Source organism: Acomys russatus, chromosome 11 (assembly GCF_903995435.1).
Source record: "Acomys russatus chromosome 11, mAcoRus1.1, whole genome shotgun sequence".
Lineage (NCBI taxonomy): Eukaryota > Metazoa > Chordata > Mammalia > Rodentia > Muridae > Acomys > Acomys russatus.
Genome location: NC_067147.1, coordinates 23,214,088 through 23,237,389, shown reverse-complemented (window position 1 = coordinate 23,237,389; position 23,302 = coordinate 23,214,088). Strand labels below are relative to the sequence as shown.

The 23,302-nt window shown below is 38.3% G+C and overlaps 1 protein-coding gene across 2 annotated transcripts in view; it reads left to right on the top strand.

Annotated features, from left to right (window-relative positions):
* The window catches only part of Adgrb3 (adhesion G protein-coupled receptor B3), a 707,858-nt gene that overhangs the window by 300,142 nt on the left and 384,414 nt on the right, over positions 1–23,302 (top strand). For both annotated transcript variants that reach the window (XM_051153002.1, XM_051153001.1), the window contains exons 10-11: positions 3,065–3,259; positions 20,886–20,954. In XM_051153002.1, coding sequence (XP_051008959.1) covers positions 3,065–3,259; positions 20,886–20,954 — 264 coding nt within the window. The remainder of the gene's footprint in view (positions 1–3,064; positions 3,260–20,885; positions 20,955–23,302) is intronic.

Here is a 23,302-nt window from a genome sequence, read left to right as displayed (position 1 = left end):
AGAAAGCATCGTTCAACTCAACATGTTCTGGAAAGAAATGAATCTTTTCTGAACACTCTTTATTCTCTGTGTCAATGCTGTGAATAGTCTACACCAGCATGTAAAAGTATTGCAAGGTATTTGTGCTGGGTACTTTTCAGTAACAATGTCAGAAAGGATGCTAATTACTGCCAATTGTGAGAACTGGAATGATCTGAGCAACTGTTTGCTAAGAACTGGACTGAGCACAACTCATTTCAGATAAGCCTGCTAAGCAGCTGTCAGATGGCAGCAAGGCTAATTTAATACTGAGTCAGGCTAGATGTGTTGCTAACACAGAAGAGAAAAGCTAGCTTTCCTAGCTCTGATTGGATGGTTCATCCAGTGCTTCCTATAACTGGGTCTCCAGAAAGCAGAAAGGATGGATGCCTGAATGTTTTATTCTTAAAAGTTCAAGTTAATTCTGTGATGCTTCTTCTTGAGGGGAAACACCCGTAAGATCTCTGACACACACATCTTCTCAGATTCCCATACACAGGCAGATTGTAAAATACCAGACAGAAAGCGGTCAGACCGTATTCACAGTTGTAGCTATTGTTGCTTCTGGCTCATGATGAGGAAAAACCTAAGCCCTTTTCTCCTCTGAATTGCACATATCAAGTACAAAACTGAAGGCCTAACTTGTAGCGTTTTCAGGCTAGGTTCCATTCACTTCATGCCCCTCCAAAACTCTCTAAACCTCCTTTAATGAGCACCAATTTTTTTAGCCTTCATGCTATAATATCTTTGCAAGTCAGGAGGGTTATTTATCACATGCTGTCGATTTGGCTCACGCTTTTGATACAAGTGTTTGCAGTTGACAGTGTCTGGAAGGAGATATGACGGATCTCAGTTTTACTGCTGTACTCCTAGGATCTAGCAATGATGTGAACCTAGAAGGTGACTCATTCATTCATCCATCTAACTCATTCATTCAATATTTGATCCATGAAGTCATGTCAATGACAAAATTATAACACTCAACAAAATGAACCAAATATGTCAGGTAAAGCTGAATATATTTGGCTAGATTAAGGTTGTTGGGAAGGAGAAGGAGAAAGAGACCATTATGCATCTTCTCATCAAAGCTCTCTGAAAAAGTCACAAAAAAAAGAGTACACTAGTTCATACAGAAGGAAATGCAAACGCACAGGTCCAGGATCAGGAGTGTACTCTTCTGTCCATAAGGAAAAGGAAAGGATGAGAGACTAGACCACAGAAAATGAGGATGAAGATTACGAGTCTTGAGTCCTACCATGGGGTACTCAGCTCATGGTAAAGAAAGAACCTTCCTTGTCTTGTTTATGCTGATGATTATCTCAGGTTTGTATAAGTTCATTTGATCGACACAATAATTTTATAGGCCCTTTACCACACAGATTTATTTGTCTTCAAGTATTGTAGGAGAAACGGTAAACCAGTTTCCTACCAATGGCAAGATACATGCTTCACAGTCTCGGTTCTCACGCCTCTGAAGCTCTTTTTAGTGCATTACACTGTAGAGGAATATTTAGTGCATAACAACTGAATCCACTCTGATGCATCTTCGCTATACTGTGTGTAACAGAAAGGTGGACAATAAATAATAAATACTCAATTTGGTAAGAAAGGTGTATGTATAAGAAAGGACGTCAGGAAGGAATTTATTAATGTTGTTTGTCTGTTTAGAATCTTAAGGAAAAAAATCTGAGTGCTTAGTAAGAGATAAATGAAGGAAAAGATAGAATATCATAGCATGATAAAAAAAAATAAGTCATGGAACATGTGACCAAAACAAAAAATTGCCCACAGTTCTCAGAAGTTTAGGTAGAGAACTGTACGTCAGTGTGGCCATGTGTTATTGTGGTATAACAATGAGTTCTTAGTCCAAGGAATAGTGCCCATCTATGGCTAAATTCTGTGTGTGTGGGTATGATTGTATATGCTTGTGTGTGAACATGCATGTGTATGTGTGTGTATGTGTGTTGTGATTTAACATGTTAGATTCATGCCATAGAAACTGACATTAAGACTACAACTAGGCAAAGAGGAGAACAATGCTGCCATGACAAACGTTAGCCATTCTTGGATGTTTGCTCTCCCTCCCCTCCATACTTTGCCAATGTAACATAGTATATACAGCTTTTCTCTTCGTACACTATAAGTCCAGCAGCACATGAAGATTGACACTCTTGTTTTCTGGCCATCACACTCATTGAAATTATATCTCTCAGAAGTTTCTTCTCCTGCTAACAACCTTGTTAAGAGGGCTTTTGCTTTTGTCTTGTTTTATTTTATTATTTTTATTTTGTTTGTTTTGGCATCTTTATTACTTTTAAAACAAAATATAACATTGTCTTTCTATTGCATTATAATTAGCCTCAAATATTTACATATTTTTTTTCTTAAACTGAGGTATTAAGATTGTTCTGTGACACGTCTTTGTGTTCGTAACTTTGTGTGTGATCATTATGTCACCTGAGCTTGCTTGGAATTCAGGCAACCCAGGATGGCCTTTATTCACAATCCTGCCTCAACCTCCCACTTGCTAGGATTTCCAGGATGTGCTTTCTTTTTTATTTCTTCTTTATCTGGGGATGTGTGGTGTGCTTGGGATAAGACCTAGATCCTTACACTCTAGAGAAGCACTGGTAGCCCCTTCTACGATGGTAAAGTAGATATTACCAAAATTGATGCTGAGAACAATTATTACAAAGTACTTACATTCTCCCATCTTTGATCACACCCTCCTAAATACCTTCCCATACTTGTTACATGTAGGAATAGTTTAAAACTTTTTCTACACTTGTAAGATACTTTCTCAATACACTCTAATTGAAAAAAAAGAAGTCTGTCAACTATGAAGGAGCTATACAATTTCCACACTAGTTTTTGCATGCTGGGTTGTTAACCCATCAAACTGTAAGATATACAGAATTTACTGTTTTTAAATCCAAAGTATCACAAGACTGTTTTAAAGTATGCTGAGCAAAGAGTTTTGCGTGAAGATATGAATAGAAACAGTAATGAAGATTCTGATGTGTTTTTTGTTCTTTTGACCATACAGATTAAAGAGCACCTTGCAAAGGGGCAGCGGATGCTGGCAGGTGATGGAATGTCCCAGGTCACCAAGACATTATTGGATTTAACTCAGAGAAAAAATTTCTATGCAGGTGATCTTCTAGTGTCTGTTGAAATCCTCAGAAATGTGACAGACACGTTTAAAAGGGCAAGTTACATCCCTGCATCAGATGGTGTCCAGGTAAGAAAAATGAACCCTGAAGGCCAAGACCAGTATAAGTGTGGTCACCCTTTGTCCCCCATGCCCAGACAGCAGTGCACTCACCTTGGAGGCAGCCGCACTGGAGGGAAAGAATGTTTATGGCTTTGTAGAAACATCTTTACTGTGTATAATGTGGACTCTGGCAGAGAACTCAGTCCCCTTAGGAATGCTGCACCTTGATATCCTAAGCATAAAATGCTCACATTAAAGCTCAAGGAAAGACCAAATAGGCATATGTGTGAAGTGCTTTGAACCTTAGAATAAAAACCATTATTGCAGATTCAGGGTGATATCATGGATATTTTATGCCCACGTTTAATATCACCATCTTGCCATAGGAGACTATTAAAAGTGCATTAGGTATAATGAAAGCATATTATCTACAGCATGCAAAAAAAAAAAAAAAAGACATAGTGTAACATTTGTGTGGTGACTTTTTATTGGAAACATGGAAAGCATATTTAACATTGAGAACTATTTTGTCTGAAAGTATAAGGCACATAGAGGATTATTGCAGATGGAAAAATAAGAAACTCAGCAGCTCCTTGCAGCCCTTTTGACCTTGTTCTGGAAGGCTTTAGAGCAGCATAATTCACCTCCATAATAGAGGCTATGTACTCAGCCCAATGAGGGTTGCCTTTTGCCATTAAAACAAAGCGTGGCAAACAACATGCTTAATGTAAGGCCAGTGTGTACTTCAGATTAACTCCATTTCTGCTGTAGACTAAAATGTTATGCTAGGATGATTTCTGCATTTCCAGAAAAATGAATGCAACTCTGCTATCTCAAAAAACAAACAAACAAACAAACAAACAAAAAACCCTCCTTAAAGTAAGTTTGCCAGCATTGCCAAATTAGGTGTTTTGTTGGGGCCGAACAGGGTGTTATTCTTTGTTTGGGGGGGGTGGTTTATTGGATTTTGCTAAATTAATTATTGGAAGGCAGGGAACGGTTGTGTGAATGATGGAGTCATTCATTCATGACAACAATGTGCTGGCCTGTGTCCAGGTATGAATATTACTTAGATGATCCCATATACAGAGGAAAGTCTATGTACGAAGGAGTCCTCCATGCTGAGGTCCATACCATAGCACCAGTGTCTGCCAGAACCTGCACTTACTAACTGGGCCTGGGTCACATGATATGGCTGTGAGGAATTAAATCAGGCCAGATTAAAGGGGCCACAGCACAACTGGTGTTGTGGCAATTTTGTTGTGTGCAATCGTTTCTATAGCTTTATCAGAAACTGAATATAATGGCATTTTCCAGAATCAATACAATTGTAATTTCCAGGATATAATGAAGTTTGCAAGTTATCAAGGGTACACAAGATTAATGTCTAAGACCAATTGTCCTGCCAAGTTTCCATGCTTCTTTGACTACCAAGGGAATGTACAGAGAAACGGAAAGTGGCCTGAACACTTCACTGCCTCAGGGAACACATAAGTCTCTCAGGAACTGGAAGACACATTTGCCCCAGGAGCCATGGACTCTAACCAGAAAAACCACTGATACATGCCTCTCAAGGCAGGTAGGCCAAGCCAACTCCATGGTTACCTGCAAATGGCAATAATAGAAGAGGTGCTGATAGAAAATTAAAATCATTCAAGCATTTTGAAGTAGTACTTTTCTTATAAAATAGTCTACTTTCATAAGAAACTAAGTGAGCCACATGCATCTTTACCCTTTGAAAATTTCTATTAGTACTGACAGAAAAGATGTTTGAAGTCCTTGACATAAAATAAAATTAAATATATTTTTAAAAACCTGAAGCATATACATAGAAAAAAATTACCATGTAGAACATAACACTAAAGTCTCTGATTTGTCAAAAATATAAGACTTGAAGGTTTTAGTGCTAAATTTCAAAAAAAAGTAAGACTTATGGGTTATATTAGAAACATTATTATTCTTCTTATTTTCTTTCCTTTTTTTTTTTTTTCTTGAGACATAGTCTAACTATATAGCTCTACTTGACCTGGAACTTACTGAGTATATGATGTTAGCCTTGAATTCAGATGCCAGTGTGCCTCTGACTCTCAAGAGCTGGCATGAAAAGTATGTGACACCAGACAATTCTGGAAACATTTGGATTCAGTTATTCAACACTTAATTTATCCAAATGTCCGGGCATGAAATTAGTTGATTTGACTTACATAAAGTAGTCTTCCTGGGTCACTTGTCGTTTGGTGTAGTCCAGGACATGATCTTCCATTGCTTCCCTCTTTCTTCATTTCTCTATGAGATAGAAAGTCTCTATAATCTCATATGTCTACAAGAGTGTTAAGCACACGTGTCTTCCTCTTTCCCTCACGAAGATGATGCATTTCTCTATTTTACTGTCTTTACTGGTATCTTATCAGCTGCCTAGTATACCCACCATCCTCTTTGGAATTCTCCTTAACCTATCCCAATCCTTGCTCAAAACTTAAAAGCCGTTTCAAATGCCAGCTTAGCAAGCCTCCCTCCAGTTTCATTAGGAATTAATTTTAGTTCCTCAAGTACTTCGAGAAATTGTATCTCTCTTATTCTACTTTTAAGAATCTAATACAAACTAACTTGCGTATACCCATTGTCTTCTTTGCTTCATTGAACACTCGGGTTGATGGCTGTGTTCAGTCTCCCCTGCCCTTCAGCTTGCCATGGCTGAGATCTCCTGGGCATGTTTCATGATGTGGCACAACAGGTTTAATATGGTAGGAACTAATTTTTTTACCCTGAAATGTAGGTGCTCATGCATTTCCTGCTCTTTATTATAAAATCACCACTTCCTAGGCAATATGTCCAACACTGTTTAGGTTTCCTTAATCTTCCCTTCCTGTGGGGTGTGCCTTAGAAATCCTCTTGCTGCCACTCTTTCATCCATAGTCCAACTGTCACTAAGCCAGCTTCTAATCATCTCAGCCTAGTTATTTCTGTGGCCTCTTTCCTTTGTTTGTCCTGCACGTCTTAGTCTAAATGTGTACCTATGATGCACACTGTTCTCCTGGTAGGTGCTCTGGGACAGCTCTTGTTGTGTCAGCAGAAGTTCCATGTCCTTTTGAGTGACAACCTGGACCCTGCGAGCTAGAACGCTATTGATTATGTTCATCACATGCTGTCCCTATTCAGGCACGGGTGGATCTCCCTCACTGACCACCGCTTTAGTCAAATAAACCACTTACTGTCTTCCAGATGTACTGCATGTTCTTCTTTCCTCGTGACATTAGTTCCTCTGCTTTCAGACAACCTTGGTCTGTCTCGACTTTGCGAATTAATCTGAGTCCTGTCACTTCCAGAAATCCCCACCATCTTCTCCTTGCATGTCATTACATCTTAGCACTCAATGGACCAAAAAAAAAAAAAAAAAAAAAATCAAATAAATAAAAGAAATTTTTGCATCATAGCAATGCTCCCTCCCATCACCCACAATAAATTTAGTATAGAATCTTGACCATGGGACAAACAGCAAATATTTATTGAGTTAATGACAACAAAAGAAATAAGATATTGAAATAATTGTCTTTGGGTTGCTTTCATCACCCTCATCTTCCACCCTGGAGTTGGGAAACAATGGCCAGAGCTTACAGGCTGATTAGTTAAAAACTGTCTATGAAGGTACAATGCCTTTGAATACAGTTAGATGCAGAACTCTTATTTGAAATGGCTGGAAATGCTGACATGAACAAAAGATTGAATTGATATGTTGAAGGAAGAGTGTCCCCATCACCTATTACAGTCTTGTCTGGGCTGGAAACCTAGCCACAAAAATTTGCTTTGATTTAAGTTTTTAAATACCATGAGAACATTGTATTCTTACATTTTTATCTTTACTCATTTAATAATTAGAGTTCAGGACCTGAGAAATCAATGAAAATATTTTTAAAGAAAAATCCATAGGACTATTAACTTACCATTAAATATTTGAAATACATAAGACATGGTTGTTGCCTTCCCTCTTTAGCTTATGCAGAAATTTCTGCTTTTAATGTGAAGAAAAAACCTTCTCTTTACATTTTTTAGACTGTGTGTATGTGTGTGTGTGTGTGTGTGTCTGCTTTGCCTGCATGAATACCTGTGTGTTAAGTATACAGCACCTGGAGAAGAGAGAAGAGGAAAGGTATCTGGTTCCCCAGAACTGGAATTATGTATGATCATAAACCACAATATGTATGCTGGGAATTGAACCCGGATCCTCTGGAAAAGCATTCACTGAGCTTAATCACTGTTAAGTGAGCTTTCCCTATTTTGTTCACTTTTTAAAAACCTTTTCTTTTGATGTGTAGCTAAACAACTTCTTAAGCCATAATATTGCTATTCTGTTAAAGAATCCATAAAATTATGAAACAAAAATATGTCCAAGCTTATTAATCTTACTTAAAATATCATTATTATAACATCAACCATATAAAATTATGTCCTTAGAATAAATGTCTATTTTATTATTCATGATCTGCCTTTAACAACAAAGGTAAAAGCAAGAAAACTATAAAACTCATTATTCTGAATTGTATGGAGCTTCTCATGATCAAATTAAGATAATAAGGACTTGATAAACTTTATACTTTGCTTATCATAAGTATAAATAATATTTGCCATTAATTTTCAAGCAAACCATTGCTATGTCCCTTTACTCCTTGGCTATATCAACTCAATGTATTAAAATGGGTAGTTATAGTTATCTTAACATGCAATAGAGTTAACTCCAAAGCAGGGCCACTGCCCGCCATTGCCTTCTCTCTTTGGCAGCTGCATCTTAATGTCAGTCATCAAAATGTATATAATATCTAGTCTTTAATTTTTAATACCAAAAATTTGAAACACCACTTGAGAGAAGCATCACAATATAACAGTGTAAATGTGAATGTTAGTGCTATGAACAAGAATTCACCACCTCTGAATGAGGGTAGTTTAATGTGGTACATGCCAGGCATACCCTGCCTCATCAAGAGAATGTGGAAAAATGAAGCTCCTCATAAAATTATGTTACTTCCCTCTTTGGGTATCACAGTTAAAGTATGTTTCACCTTGGATGAGCTAATACCAATAATAGTACACATCTTCTGTAATGCGCGTGCGCGCGCACACACACACACACACACACACACACACACACACTCCAATTCAGAGACAGAATGTTTCTATTTATAATTTTTGCCATTGGAACAATTCACACCAAATTTCATTGTATCAAAGGAGGACTGAGTTTACATGCTCCTCATCGGGAAACATAGCACTTAACCAGTGAAAATTTAAAGCATATATGTGTAAGTTCTTATTTGGCATTATTTTCATACATTTCTTCATCTTTGCAGTTCAATATAAAAGTGTTATACAAAAGTACAGCTGATTTTCATTATTCTTGGAATTATACTAAAACAATAGCAAGCATTGAATTGCCACTGAATCCCTTGTCTCTAGCCAAACATAGGATTAGGTTTCTTTGAGAATTTGGTCACAACATTTTCATGAATTTATTGTACATTGACCATTGATTGCTTTGTTTTCCTGCTGAAAGGCACCCAGTTTAAGCTCTTCCAGTGGAAAACATACGGTATGCTTCTTGTTCTTCATATCACTGGAGAGCCCTTCATCACGCTATACTGTGGCCATTTTAAACAGTGAAACTGTCCGTGTGTGTGTGTGTGTGTGTGTGTGTGTGTGTGTGTGTGTGTGTGTGTGTGTGTGTAACATGGTACTACATAGACCATGCAGAAAACACTTGTTCACAGAGTTAGGAGTGAAACAAAGAGTGAATAAAGCATGACCATTTCAGACGCCCCAGCTTGAAGAGTGTGCTTTAGGCAATCAAAATTGCAGATATCTCCAAACATGTCCACGATCAAACATGACAAAACTGTAATGATTTGTGAGTTACAATTCCATTTTAGTAAGCAAATACATTGACATAGCAGTTCAAGAGGTTGTGAGTAATTTAGATTGTATATGTGTATTCTTCAGGATTGTTGTGACACTAAAGTCTAAGTACATGATTTACCACAGAGGGTGCACCATACTGTTTTTATTGTCAGCATTTTAATTTGTAATGCACACTTAAAAGGCGAACCTTGCTCTCAAGCTGCTTACAATATTACTGAGAAAAAATAGCTTGAATGGGGCTAGATTGTAGTCCTGGGGAAAAGATATTTCCCAATCTTAGGAAGAATTCTAGCATTTCCCAATTCCAGTAGCATACAGTCCTGATCTCAACATTAAATAAAGTATTCATGTGAGTTTTAGGACATGAGGAAAAAACTTCAGGAAGCAAGAACTATACAGAAACACTCAATAAATAATCAGATGGAGTTATGAAAAGCACAGCAGTAGTATACACACTGAACATTCGGACCAAGCTTTGTAGGAAGTAGGCTGCAGGATGGACAATGCAGTGTCTGAGGCCAGGGCATGAAAGCAAAGCAGAGTTTGTATTATTAGAGTTTTATGGTAAAATACAGTGCCCTGCCAGTACCTAACAAGCAAGGCTCAACTGCCTATCCCCATATGCCAATGAAAACGAATATTATAGTGAAAACAGAGAAAGGAGATTTGTGCAGTGTGGCTACATTGGGAAGATGAACAGATAAAATCTTGTGGCTTCCAAGTCTATTTTAGGCGTTACTGATATAAGGTTTAGGTTTAAATCAAGGCCAATATATACGCATAGTTAAGTAGAACTGGTCAATATGTGGCCTGGTCTATCAATTGCCTGTCATTATTGTGGCTCCAGAATGTCCTACAAGGTGACCAGATAAGTTGTCAAAATTGTGAAGCCTGTTTCTAGTAGAAACAGGCTCTCTGCCTTTGGCCTCCCCCAGCATGGAATTCCAAAAGGAGTTTTAACTCCTCCATCCATTGGCACAATAGTGTTAAGGTCAAAGGGAAGGTTAAATTTCTATTTTTTATATCTCCCCTCTCATCAAGTAAATGACATTTGGACTTAATTCTCTATCAACAAGATTCCTAAAAAATAATGATATTTTAAGAAAAAAAACAGGTTGCAGATTTTGATAACATGGATGAATAAAAGAAGAAACAGTGTTTAGCGGACGGATAATCCCATGGTAGTGGTGGTGGCCAGGGAATGGGGCAGTTGAGACATAGAGAGAGAAAAGGGGGAAAAGGAGGGATTTAAGGATAGTGATCCAGAAAACAGGAGAGAGAAATCTTGAAAGAAAGTTATGCTAGTGAGAGTATCTATTTGGGATATGGTCTTGGCTTTCTGTTGTCATGACAAAACACCTTTACCAAGGCAATGTATAAACTAAAGCGTTTAATCTGGGGCCTAACCTTCTGGGAGGTTAGAGTCTATGACTATCATTGTCAGGAGCATGGCAGCAGCCAGCCAGCCATGGTTCTGGGACTGTAATTGAGAGCTTACATCTTCTTTTTTTTTTTTTAAGTTTTAAAATGTTTATTTTTCATTATGATTTATCCATATTATACCCCAATTGTTATCCCCTCACTCCCTTTCCCACTCTGCCTCCCTCTTCTGCCCTATTCCCCTCCCCTAGACTTCTGACAGGAGGATCCCTCCTCCCCGACCATCTGACCACAGCCTGTCAGGTCTCATATCCAAAATATGTAAAGAACTGAAGAAATTAAACATCACCAAACAAACTAACCCAATTAAAAAAAATGGTGTACAGAACCTAACAGAGAATTCTCAACAGAGGAATATTGAATGGCTGAGAAACACTTCAAGAAATGCTCAACATCTGTACTTACCAGAGAAATGCAACTGAAAATGATGCTGAGATTCCATCTTACACCTACTAGAACGGCTAAAATTCAAATGACAGCACATGCTGGCAAGGATGTGAAGAAAAGAGAACATTCCTCCATTGCTGTTGGAAGTGCCACCTGTACAGCCACTTTGGAAATCAGTCTGGCATTTTCCCAGAGAATTTGGAATAGTGCTACCTCAGAGACAGCTATACCACTCCTGGGCATATACCCTAAAGATGCTCTGCCATACTACAAGGATATTTGCTTAACTATGTTCCTAGCAGCTTCATTTCTAATAGCCAGAATCTGGAGAGATTATGTCATATCTGCAAGCATAAGGCAGAAAGAGCTAACTGGGAATGGTGTAGGGTTTTGAAACCTCAGAGTTCCCCTCAGGGCCACACTTCTTCCAACAATGCCATATGTTCTAATATCTTCCCAAACAGTTCCACCAATTGGGGACCACACATTCAAACATATGAACCTGTTGGGGCCATTCTTGTTCGAATCATCACAAGCAGAAAGAAATTATTGAAAGACTCTACATTCTGTGGAGGGACTCATCAAATGCCAGGATCACCAAATCAATTTGATTGCAAGGGCTAGCCTTTCCTCAGGATCATGAGAGCCTAAACAACAAGTATTGGTTTCACTTAGTATTTTCCAACTTTTTATCCTCTCCTTTGACTCATCCTAAGACACACAACTTACAGAACTATTTAATAAAATATTTGATTTTTTAAAGTGATATGCACCTTACTATATTATTACATATACATGATATTTTCTTCTCTATTTTGTTAAGAAAAATAATCATGACAGCTTTTTATCTGGTCTTTGACATGTTACTTGTGCTTGAGATTTTTTTTCTCTTTTCTTTTTCATTCATTAGTTAATTTATTAATTAGTTAATTTACATTCATTTCTGGTAGAAACTTCCCCTCCCTCTCCTCCTCCCAGTCACACCTTCTCACCTACCTTCCTCTTCCCTTATGCCCCACCCACTCTTCTCTAAGAAAGGGAGACTTCCCATGGATATTAATCCACCTTAGCATATCAAGTAGGACTGGTAGCCTCTCCTTCTATTGAGACTAGACAAATCTGGCCAGTTAGGGGAAAGGGATCCAAATCAAGGCAACAGAGTCAGAGGCAGCCTCTGCTCCTGCTGTTGGAAGACCCACATGAAGACCAAGCTGTACATCTGTTACACATATGTGAGGGAGGGTGGATAGAACCATCCAATGGATGCTCTCTGGTTGGTGGTTCAGTCTCCATGAATCCTATGGGCCTAGGTTATTTGATTTTGTAGGTTTTCTTGTAGTTTCTTTGACCTCTCTGCCTCCTTCAATCCTTCCTCTCCCATCTCCCCTTACAAAAGATTCACCAAGCCCTGCCTAATGTTTTGCTGTGGGTCTTTGCATCGCTGGTTCTTGATTGCTGAGAAGAAGTGCAGAATTATTCAAGCAAAGAGATTTATTGGCAAAGGGAGGTGGGAGGAAGTACCGCTGAATGTCTCCTGGAGAGAGTAGGTTGTGACAGATGACTAGGTAAGATAGAGGGGGAGGAATTGCCAGGGCAATTTTTACAATACATTTCAAAGCTCGGTAAACAAAAGGCTATTTTGTCTTGGTAATGTATGACATCTTTTGTATAAGTGTATGCTGATTTTTAAATGCTTGTAATTCTTAAAGTCTTCTGTCACACGTGCATGGAGACTACTGAAGAACAGTTATATATGGTTGGGGTTTGGGGTGGAAATAAGTTACATTATCTCACCAAGGGGATACTTAGTCCATCTGTTGCCATCACATGTCTTCGGAGGAATCCACTCCTGATGGAGTGATCTTCTGGAGATTGGTAGGCCCAGCTAGATTAGCACTCAAGGGAAGAGACAGAAGAATGATCTAGTCTACAGAGCAGATCAGAATGTCCTACCTCTACCCAGGGCCAAAAGCCAATTATCTGTTTTTGAACACAAAGGAGAAAATTTGTCTTACTGATCCTCAATAAGGCCCTGAAACTTGCACCTTCTTATATGACAATTTAAATCTTAAGAGGCTGTTATGCTGCTTCCATTTTAATGTTATGAGAGAAACAGACAAGAGGGGAGGTCCAGAGGTGACCATGAGAGAGAGATCTGGCCTGCATGGCCTTTAAGTCTAGTAATACCTGTCTTTGCTGACTGAGAGGAAATAACAAGTTTCCGTGTGCAAAGGGCACAGCAGTTAGGTGGGAAGAGAAAAGAAGGCAGAGAAGTATTGAACCTGTACAATGCAACTTATTAGCTAGCCGATGCCAGGTAATTGTTGAAATAATAACATTCATTTCAAATTAATTTGTAGGTGAATGGAATTCATTGTGACATTTTGTACATGCATACAACGTGTACTAAGTGTTGACAATATATCATATTGACTTTTGTGTCCTGCTGCCTACAGGTGAATAATAAACACTCCATATTTAGCTATATAGGCTAACTTCTTTACTTTCCATTTTTAAATGAAGACTGGATAAACAGTACTTAAGTATCTACCCTAAAGCACAAGGATTGACTAGCCCTTTCTTTCACTGTACTTCTGGAGTATCTCAAATGTAGACATCCCTTATTGGAGCATTTGATCCCAGATTTATCCCAAAGAGACTGGTAGCATCATGGAAGCATGGCTTATTCAGGCTACTAAGAGCACTTGTAGGTCAAGCTGTTTTGCTTCATAGCAGGGAAAAAAAAAAATAGCGTGAAACATACCCAGTGGGTCCTAGAGCAACACCCTTCTGCTATTTTCAAAATGAGTCAGAGTTTCTGTGAGGATGTGACTAAAAGAAGAGCAAGGAAAAACAAAATGTGTCATTAGAGACCCTGTTGTTTTCATCTAAACAAGCACACACTGGGAGAATGATGTCAACAGTCTGTTCTCAACGTATTCCAGGTCTGAGGAATTGATGTGATTCAGCAGGGGCACCCATGCCTGATTTTGGAGACCTGTGCTCTATTAGGTCAGGAAATCCTGGAAGCTTTATACTCTAGAGCTAGGAACGCTCTTCCTCAGCTGAGCCTAGCCTTTCTCCTGTTTGTTTGTTTGTTTGTTTGTTTGTTTGTTTTTTTAGTGTGCTTAATTTTTTTGTGCTTAATTTCTTTCCATGAATCATATGGCCCCTTTGTCTTCATCCCTGACACCTACAATAGGATGATTTGGGGTGATAATCTCCAGTCCGTGATAGCTTCTAATTGCCCAAAGTCAATAGTCATGCTGCTAGGATAGATATTCTGTACAAAACTCTAACGTACATTGTGATTTTTTTTTTTTTTTGGCTTGGTCCATTCTAAATTATTTTGCTTACTCATCTGTTGCAAAATATGCATATGTTGTTCATGCCATGCTTAAGGGGCTGATCACTTAAAAACAAATAGGAGAGAACAAACTCAAGTTAATTGATGCAGTAAGGTTGCCTGGAATCAGTTTTTTTCTATAGGAGACTAAGATAGTTTCACACATCATGAAGAACCTGCAGTCCATGCCTTAGTCTTTATTGTGGCTGTGTTCATAGGTGCTATGTGTGTGCTCATCCATGAAGAGACAAGTTTAAAAAAAAAAGAATTCTAGTGTACTGTACTTTGAATTGTCTTTGAGTGTATGCCTCGCTGAAGAACAGTCTGTGTGTCTTAGAATTAATTTCACCCATGGAGCATCTTTTAAATGTGTGTTATTCTATCACCTGTCACTGTTGCCGCTCATCCTCCCTTACCTATCTCATTTATTATTCTTCCTAGGAGGCTTACCTCTAGTGTTTAACCTTGACTTTACCTATTCAACTCTATTCTTAGTATTCATATTTTTTTTTTATCCCAAAGGACTCCTGTTTTCAGCTATGATTAATTATTCACATTACTTTTGTCTTTGGAGATTTAGACTTAAGTCAAACCTGTCTCCTGGGTGTCTTCACTTGGATGCATTGGAGATTCCCAATGTTCTCCAGATCAAATTTAAGCTTTCTTTCTTTCTTTCTTTCTTTCTTTCTTTCTTTCTTTCTTTCTTTCTTTCTCTCTTTCTTTCTGTCCATCTGTCTTATGCAGCTATTTCTCATGTATGTTGCAGCATATGTAGCTTCATTGTAATTCCAAATATCCTGAGCCAAAAACCAAAGATGGCTGTGTGATTCTCTGCTTTCTCACCTGTGCAATCTGTCACTGTGCATGTTGTTTCTGTAAACCAAGCTCCCACCAACTCTACCCTCTACACTGAAACTATGTTACACTATCTAGTTTAACTTTCATTTTACTGCACTTTACATGTTATTCTGCATCCAAAAGCAAGATCTTATTTTTAATCAAATGTACTACATAACCATTGTAAGTTGACAGTTTCAGTTTACCTGACCCTGTTCTTTTTCCTCTATATGAACAGCATTGTCTTCCCTCTCCAGCCTATTCAAGATGGGTTTAGAAATATTATATCATTCTTTCTGTTTCTAACGTTTGTTTAGATTGTTTTTAGTCATGAAGTATGTACTCTCTCTTCTCACTTTTTCTTTAGAAAGAAAAACTATCATTTTTAAGGCAGTCACCTCATCATTATGGTCTTAGGTTAGATATCATACAGAGAAAGGCTTTGCTCCTGAGCAGCTAATAACCAGCACCACTGTCTGTGACTTTCTCTCTCACACACAGTCTGTCATTCTCTTCACTCTGACTCTCGCCTACCTGTTTACCCTCCTCTCTCACCCTCTGCATCTCTCTCCCTCCCAATTCATTCCCCACTGCTCCTGCATCCGCCCTGCCTCCTTTCTCTTTCCTTCTGCCTTCCATGTTTTCCCACATTCTGCTACGTGTTCATCTCTCTCTTAGGCAACTTGTGCCATTGCACAAGTAGGTAAGAGAAAATGGAACAGTTTTTTTCTAGTCTTGGAAGTTAAGTCCCAGATGAGCCACATGAAATTCACTTGTTTTTGTGAGAATTTCTCTGCCTTCCTAGATGGCCCCTGCTTGTTATATCCTTCTAAATGGAAGAATGTTGTATTTACACATGGCAAAGGTGGCATGGCAAGGTAGCAGAGTTCTGCCTAAAGTGCCTTTTCTCAGCTTTACATTCCTATGTCCTTCCTTTTATTTAGCCCTCCAATAGTCACCATGGTAGCCAGTAAAGTAAAGCTAGATACACAGCAATACTTATTGTGTTTAGCCCAGAAGCTGTATTTAAAAATTGTTATTGTGCCTTCGTATCTAAAGACAATATTTGGATATCTGTGTTACCAGAGTTTTCAGAGACAAAAAAATGGGCCCTGGCAACTCTAATAAACAAGGCTTGAATGTCTGTTCACAATTGGTCAACTAGAAAGAAAGAAAGAAAGAAAGAAAGAAAGAAAGAAAGAAAGAAAGAAAGAAAGAAGAGAGAAAGGAGGGATGGAGAGAGGGAAGGAGGGAGGGAGGGAAGGAGAATATGTAAAGCTATTCTTTCAAAGTGGCTATATTGGGAAGAGCGTCAAAGAGTTCCAGCAAACTTCTTAAGTCCTAAGGGCACCTCCAGTTCACTGCAATAAGATCAATGTTTAAATAAAGGGCCAAGGACAGCACATCTAAACAGTTCCACACAAAATATGGTCCTGATCACCACTGACTTACCATTATCTGGGTTTCAGCCTCAACTTATAAGGTGATATGACAAGTCATAAGAGTTGCTTGATGTTTCTTTCTGGGAGACAAGGCTCTCCTCTGATTAGCAGTCTTTCCTTTCCCTAGCATGTGATTCCTGGGGAACTTTCCATTTCTTTGTGTGTCCATTGCTTCAATAGTCTGTCAGAAATGAGAGACACAAGTGTCTTTTTAGAATAGTTTTAAGTTTTCTAGGCCAGTTACAGGAAACGGGGCTATTGTCTGTATTCATCTACAAACAAGACTGTTTAGTGTTACATGCATGATGAAGTCTGATACACCTGGCCTATAGACAAACTAAGGAAGCAAAAGAAAGAGATGAAGACAGAAAGAGCGCACATCACACATGGCTTTGCAGCTATAACCCCATCTCTAGGTTTACATTCAATTGTTTATTCTACCCTATCCATCATTATAGTAATAAATGGTCCCTTCTTCCTTGTGTAGCCTTCAATTGTTTCCTAGAGTTATCCTGACCCTCCTGACCCAGGCCAATGAGATGTATACCAAACCTTCACCTATCCATTATGGACTCTTGTCCTTTAGGGATTTACCTTTGTCCTTTCAAGTGCAAATGTTTTGCTCCTAATTTAGGATGGGAGAAAAACATTTCCTATGCCTTGGGATAATCAAATCATTAGACAACTCTATATTTAATTTTTCATACAAATAGAACCTATAAGATGATTTCATGAAGTTATGCAAAATGATGTATGGTCTGTCAGAAATCGGCCAAGTGTAGCCATTCAGAAGTACAGCAAGATTATTGACTACTTTTTGTTGTTGTTTTTCTTCTTTTTTCATTCTGGGATCTTTTCTTCTGTAATCACAGAAGTGTTTGTGTTTCTCTGTACATTATGCATTTGTTTATCTTTTTTTCCTACCCCCCCCCAAAAAAAAACAAACACACACAGCCTTGCCTGTTTGACAAGCTTGTTCTACAGCCATTTGCTAAAACAGCTCTAACTAGACAGACATTTAGTAATAACTACACTGTAAAACCCTCTTACCAGGTACAGTCTAAGAAAAGAGATTTCTATTGAAAAGTTATAGGTACTGAAGTCAGTATTTAATTGATTCTATTTTCTCTGTGTTGCTGCAAGCGAAAGAAATATTTCTCAACAGGGCGGAGGTAGCATGAAAGTCTTCACCAACGTGGTTGGGGTGCATTTGCCACAATGCAGTTATGTGATAAATCATAAAAAGATAATATTGAAGAAATTCAATCATAAAAGGTCCATATGTTAAGCACTTTCCATTAAGCAACAGGAACATGGTTAGGAAGGAATTATCTCTAAAATTTATATATCTCCGTCAGTGGCTTTTACATATTAGAGAACTAAGGTGGGACAGCACCATGTAGTTAAAACAAAAATCAAAAGAGATTTTAGTGTCTATCTGCTACTTCAGTCTTCACACAACTGAGTTTCTTCCAAGGACTTTACGTTTATGAAATTAGTCTAAGACGTGGGATCAGTGTGCTAAAGCATAAATTCTATTATAGCACACAGAAAGCTAAGCAGAAGGATCACCCCTATGCCAGCACAGTCTACAGAGCAGGTTCCAGGTTGGTCAGGACTGCACAGCTCTTTCCGAACACCATGCACTAAAAGTAAACACTCCTGTGTTGTATATATCAGCCACTGGCTAAGTGATCTGATCCCCTCACCAGCAAAAGAAGGAACTCTGTAGCAAGCAAGTGGCAAGACATGTTGCCAGCCTCCTGTTCTAAACATTGTCTTGTTTGGTCTGCTCTATTCTACCAGCCTGCACATGTGTGAAAACTTAAAGTGAATTAAGTAATAACCAAATTTAATATATGTATTTTTCAGTACATTTAAGACGAGCAAGAGCTATCAAGTTCAGAGGAATGATGCAGAATCAAAGGCATTCTGGCTTTGTAGCTCTTTCCTTTAATTTTGAACTTCATTAGCTATCTTCTATGGGCAAGAGTTAAGGAAAAAAAAAAAAAAAGACTCGTTTTCACCAAGGAGGCCTTCCACATCATTCTAGACAATGAGGTTTAACTCATCTTACTGTGCCCTACATGGCCTGCATTAGTCAGAAAATGGCTGTTGATTTTTCTGAAATATGATCAGTAATGAGATCACAGGGGATCTTTAATCTGAGCTGCCTTCCTACTCTGATTCAATAAAGTCCCATTTATTGTCCCTGAAAAATAATACAAAATGTTAGCTATATTCTGTTTGCCAAGTTTAAGACTCCGGTTAAGAATTGATGTTTTTATATTTATCCTTTGGTTATTTAAAAAGAATACTGAATTTAATCTTTTCATCAAAGAAGTGTGTGTGTGTGTGTGTGTATGTGTGTGTGTGTGTGTGTGTGTATGTGTGTGTGTGTGTGTGTGCGCGCGCGCGTGCATGCGCACGCACGTATGCACACGCACACACAGTGGCCTTTGTGTATAGCAAGAAGTCACTGACCCACTGTCAGAAAAACATGCTTTGTGAAGTGTTTTTCCAGAAATAGAGATGCATTTGCACAAATTGCTTTCCTCTTTCTCTTAGCTCCTCTTGTTAGCAGCAGCATGCATTTTGCATGAGAGCTGGAGGGGTTAAGATGCAAACCAAGGTCATAGACCTCAACATGGCCATCTCGCATGCACAGGGATGACACCTACAGCACTTGCCTCATTAGCTCCCTGTCCCCTACTGAGTTAACCAGCCATAGGCAATTGGAGAACTCTGAAGGTTAATTCTTTCTGCTCATAGGTAGAGTTACAGCTCAATGGACTAAGCCCTTAAAATGTGAACACTCCAAGCAAGGAATTTTAAGTGATAAAAATGGCAGGTAGTACAGAAAGGTTAAATGAGTTGAAAATGGACTTAGAGCACACTTAGTACTCACCCCTCCAACAGTTGCATAAAATATTCTAGAACTTTTGCAGAGGTTACAACTTGAAACATGTTCCCACCATGTGATTGCCAGGAACTATTAAAATAAATAGCACAAATAGGGCAATTAAATATAGATACTAACAGCTTCAAACCACAGAAGAGGAAATGAAACAGCCTTGTTTTTTCATCTAAAAGCACCCAGGCGATTTTATTTGCAATGAGAGCAAATGCTTGTTTTGAAAAGCTGCATGTAGAGAAGACAAACAAAACTGACGAATTAATATTATTTCTGCCCACAAGGGAGTCCTGCCATAAGCAAGTGAGTCGGCCTGCTGCAGTGTACCTGCTTAATTACCTACAAACCAGTCAGGTAGACTATAACCGAGGAACCAACTGAGGATATGACCAAACAGCTGCCCTCTGTGTGTCATGCCTCTACTAGACACTGTGAAGGTCTCAGGCCACCGTTCAATGGCCACTTCCTACTGCTTCTCCTGATTTCTGCATCTTGACGGCACAGCACAATCTGAGAATAGAGACAAGTCTTTCTGGAGACACCACCCAAGCAAAGTTATCTGTAGCAGACCTGAGCAGAATGCAATGTCTGTGTGCTCATAGAGAATGAAAAATGGACCTCAGAATGGGCTTGTGTTCTTGGAAAGAGAAAACCAGCCCATCACTTGCATAATTCCAGAGGAAGATTAAAAACCAATTGGTCGTTTGCCATTAGCACTGAGGATGCTAGGCTAGGATTTAGAACTGTAAAAGAACATGTGATGTGTCGACCCATTCGAGAAGGTCAGGGGTTAAAAACTAGTCATTCAAAACTTACAAAGATGTGATAAACATTGCTACACATGCTCTTTGCCAGAAAATTTGAATGTCTCTTTACTCTTTTGAATTGATAGTTGAAAAGCCAAAATACTATAGTCGGGAAAGGCAGAACAAGAATTTCAGCTGAGAGGGCTGTCTAGTCAGGCTTGTCCTTTGCCCTGCTCTTACTATATATACTGTTATTAGAAACAATGAAATAGCAGTCCTGGTTCGCAAAATAACTTGTGATCAACCCATACAAGTGCCTTCTTTAGAGAAGGGTTGAAACATTTGTAAGGAATAATTATATGATGGTGTTTCGGAGCATAATACAGGTGACAATGGAACAAATCTTTGTGGGGGAGGGGGAAGTATTTTACCTAATCTGGTTGCTTCTGAGATGCAGATATAAAGCTGTGTAGAAACCTTGGTATTATGTTGCCAAAAGATTCATTGAACAAGGATGTGTCAGGATGTAAAGCGGTGCCGCAAATATTCCTGTGATATAATCATTCGGAATGGATGTTTTGAAAAGTACATTCTCACCTATAATACTAAACTTTTTATCTAATTTAATTTACAGAACTTCTTTCAAATAGTTAGCAACCTTCTAGATGAAGAAAACAAGGAGAAATGGGAAGATGCACAACAGGTAAGGTTGGGATTATTTTAAAATTTATAATTAAGTTAGCTAGGTACAGTTTTTAAAATACATGAAAAGTCAGTAGTTTGATTCTCCAAGAGTATAAAATTATTTTAGAAATCATTCTAGATGACAAAGCAATAATTTTATAGAAATCAAATGATCATTTATAATATCATCTCATGGGAGGGATTTTTGTGAATAAGTGGAAAAAATGAACACTTCAGCTAATTTGCAACTTTGAAAAACTAATATGTAATAGCTATGTAATTTAGCAATAGACTTCTTTTTGGTTTACAGACAATGGGAATAATAAAACTATCTGATAGAATATACCTCAATGGACGTGATGTGCTGTTTACTAGTGAGAAAATCAATTAAACTTCATTCATGCTTCACCAAATCTGTCTCATACATATAGATGTGAACTCTTACTCATTTTTTAACATAAACTCTCATAAATAATCATGTTCAAATTTTTCTTTCTGCCATGCCTTATTAGTTAGTGAGCTTCTTTTTTTTTTTTTTTTTTTTTTTAACTGACTTATCTAATTTAAAAATGGTTTGCCCTATCATCTTATATTAACTTATCTGCTATGAGACCTTTTTCCTAAAAACAGAAAAGGATTTTACAGGCAAAGAAGTGGGAAGTATAGTTTTTAAATTACTATGGGAATTTAAATACAACTGAACATGCAACTTCTGTAAGTTTTCTACTTGACTCCACTTTTTAAAAACTATCCCAAGATCAAGGCACTCTCGACACACAGAATGAACATTTATGATGTTCAGGCAAACTGTCCTCTCCATTTCTCATACAAAATCACAGATGAGGCCTTCAGAAGGGAGGCATACGCTTTATTCCAGGTATGATAGGAAATCCATAAATAGCACAGCATGGCCAGCCTCATTATTAGGTACCATTTCTGTGCTTCTGGCCAATGCAAGGGGGAAAGAAATCACCTCTTACTTTAAAACCTTGCTCTATCATCTTCCGCTCCTTTGAGTTATACACTTGTCCTTGGTCTTCATCTAGAGGGTAACCTGTTCCCTCACTGTTAGAAAGTGGCATCTTCACCCGGAATACAGCTGTTGGAACTGAACACACCCTTCCAGAATGCCAGAGGCTATTACTTATGGATATATTTAGAATGAATGTATGATACTCTGTTTAAAACAAGGCTGCATTTCATCACATGGTGCTCTTTACCGGAGGTCACAACATGAGCTAATGATGAATGGTGTGCTATCAGGCATTCTCATCAATGGGGGGGAAAAAAAAAACAGGAATCTAATCTGTATGTTGAGTTGTGATTTGGAATGAATTCTATTCTCATTTTTAAAACAAATTTTACAGTTAAAATGGCCCTTAGTGATGTTTTCAAAGTGACAGTTTGGAATGTTAAAAGAGGTTATTTTGTACCTTTTACTAAAAAGTGGTTATTAGAATTACAGCCACATGGTAAGCGTGTGTGGCACAAAAGGTGACTTCTTTTTAAAAAGGTGTTTAACACTTACCAAAATTAAGCCTTGTGACCTCTCTTTATCTAGGAGAAGTAGACTTAACAGAAACAATCTTGAAAATAGATCCTTATGTGAATTTTGTAAACTAAATGAGTAACTGACGTCAGAATTGTGTAAAACGTGTATGTACATTTATGAAAAATGCAGCTTCACAGAACTCACTGGTTATTCACCAAGCCCATTTAGGAAGACTCAAACTGCATTTAGATGAAAACCCCTGCTGAACATGTAGTGAACTAAAGTGAAAGAATATACTTTATAACAGTATTCCCACCCCACTCCCATGGCATGGACACACACATACATACACCCATACACCAACACTGTGGTGGTGGGGGGGACAGGGCCTTATATAATATAATTTTTATATAATTCATATTACAAAGTCCACCCTCAGGTCCCTGGCTTAGGAGGAGACAAACTGCATCCAGGTAACAAAATCCATCCAATGACTACTATGTAAATAACACTGTCCCCGACCTGTTGCCAATAACCACTCTGCAGCAAGGACAGAAAATACTCATTTCAGTAGAGTCTCCATGATCTGAAATATGTAAAATACTTACTAGTAGGCCCTTATAAAAAAATCTTGCTAACCCCTCTGTAATAATTTATGACTGTTTGGGAAATATAAATAATAATAAGGCCCTCTACGAACATGAACAGTCATTCAACAAAGATGGAAGAGAATTAAGACCCTAGTGCTGAACAAGTATGAAGTCGGAAGTCGGCCATGATACAGGCAGGCCTCCGAGACAGGAGCTGCTTCACCCTTTAAAGAGCCAAGAGGTACATCACCACGTATGTGGCTTCAGTCTAGACAGTAACCGGTA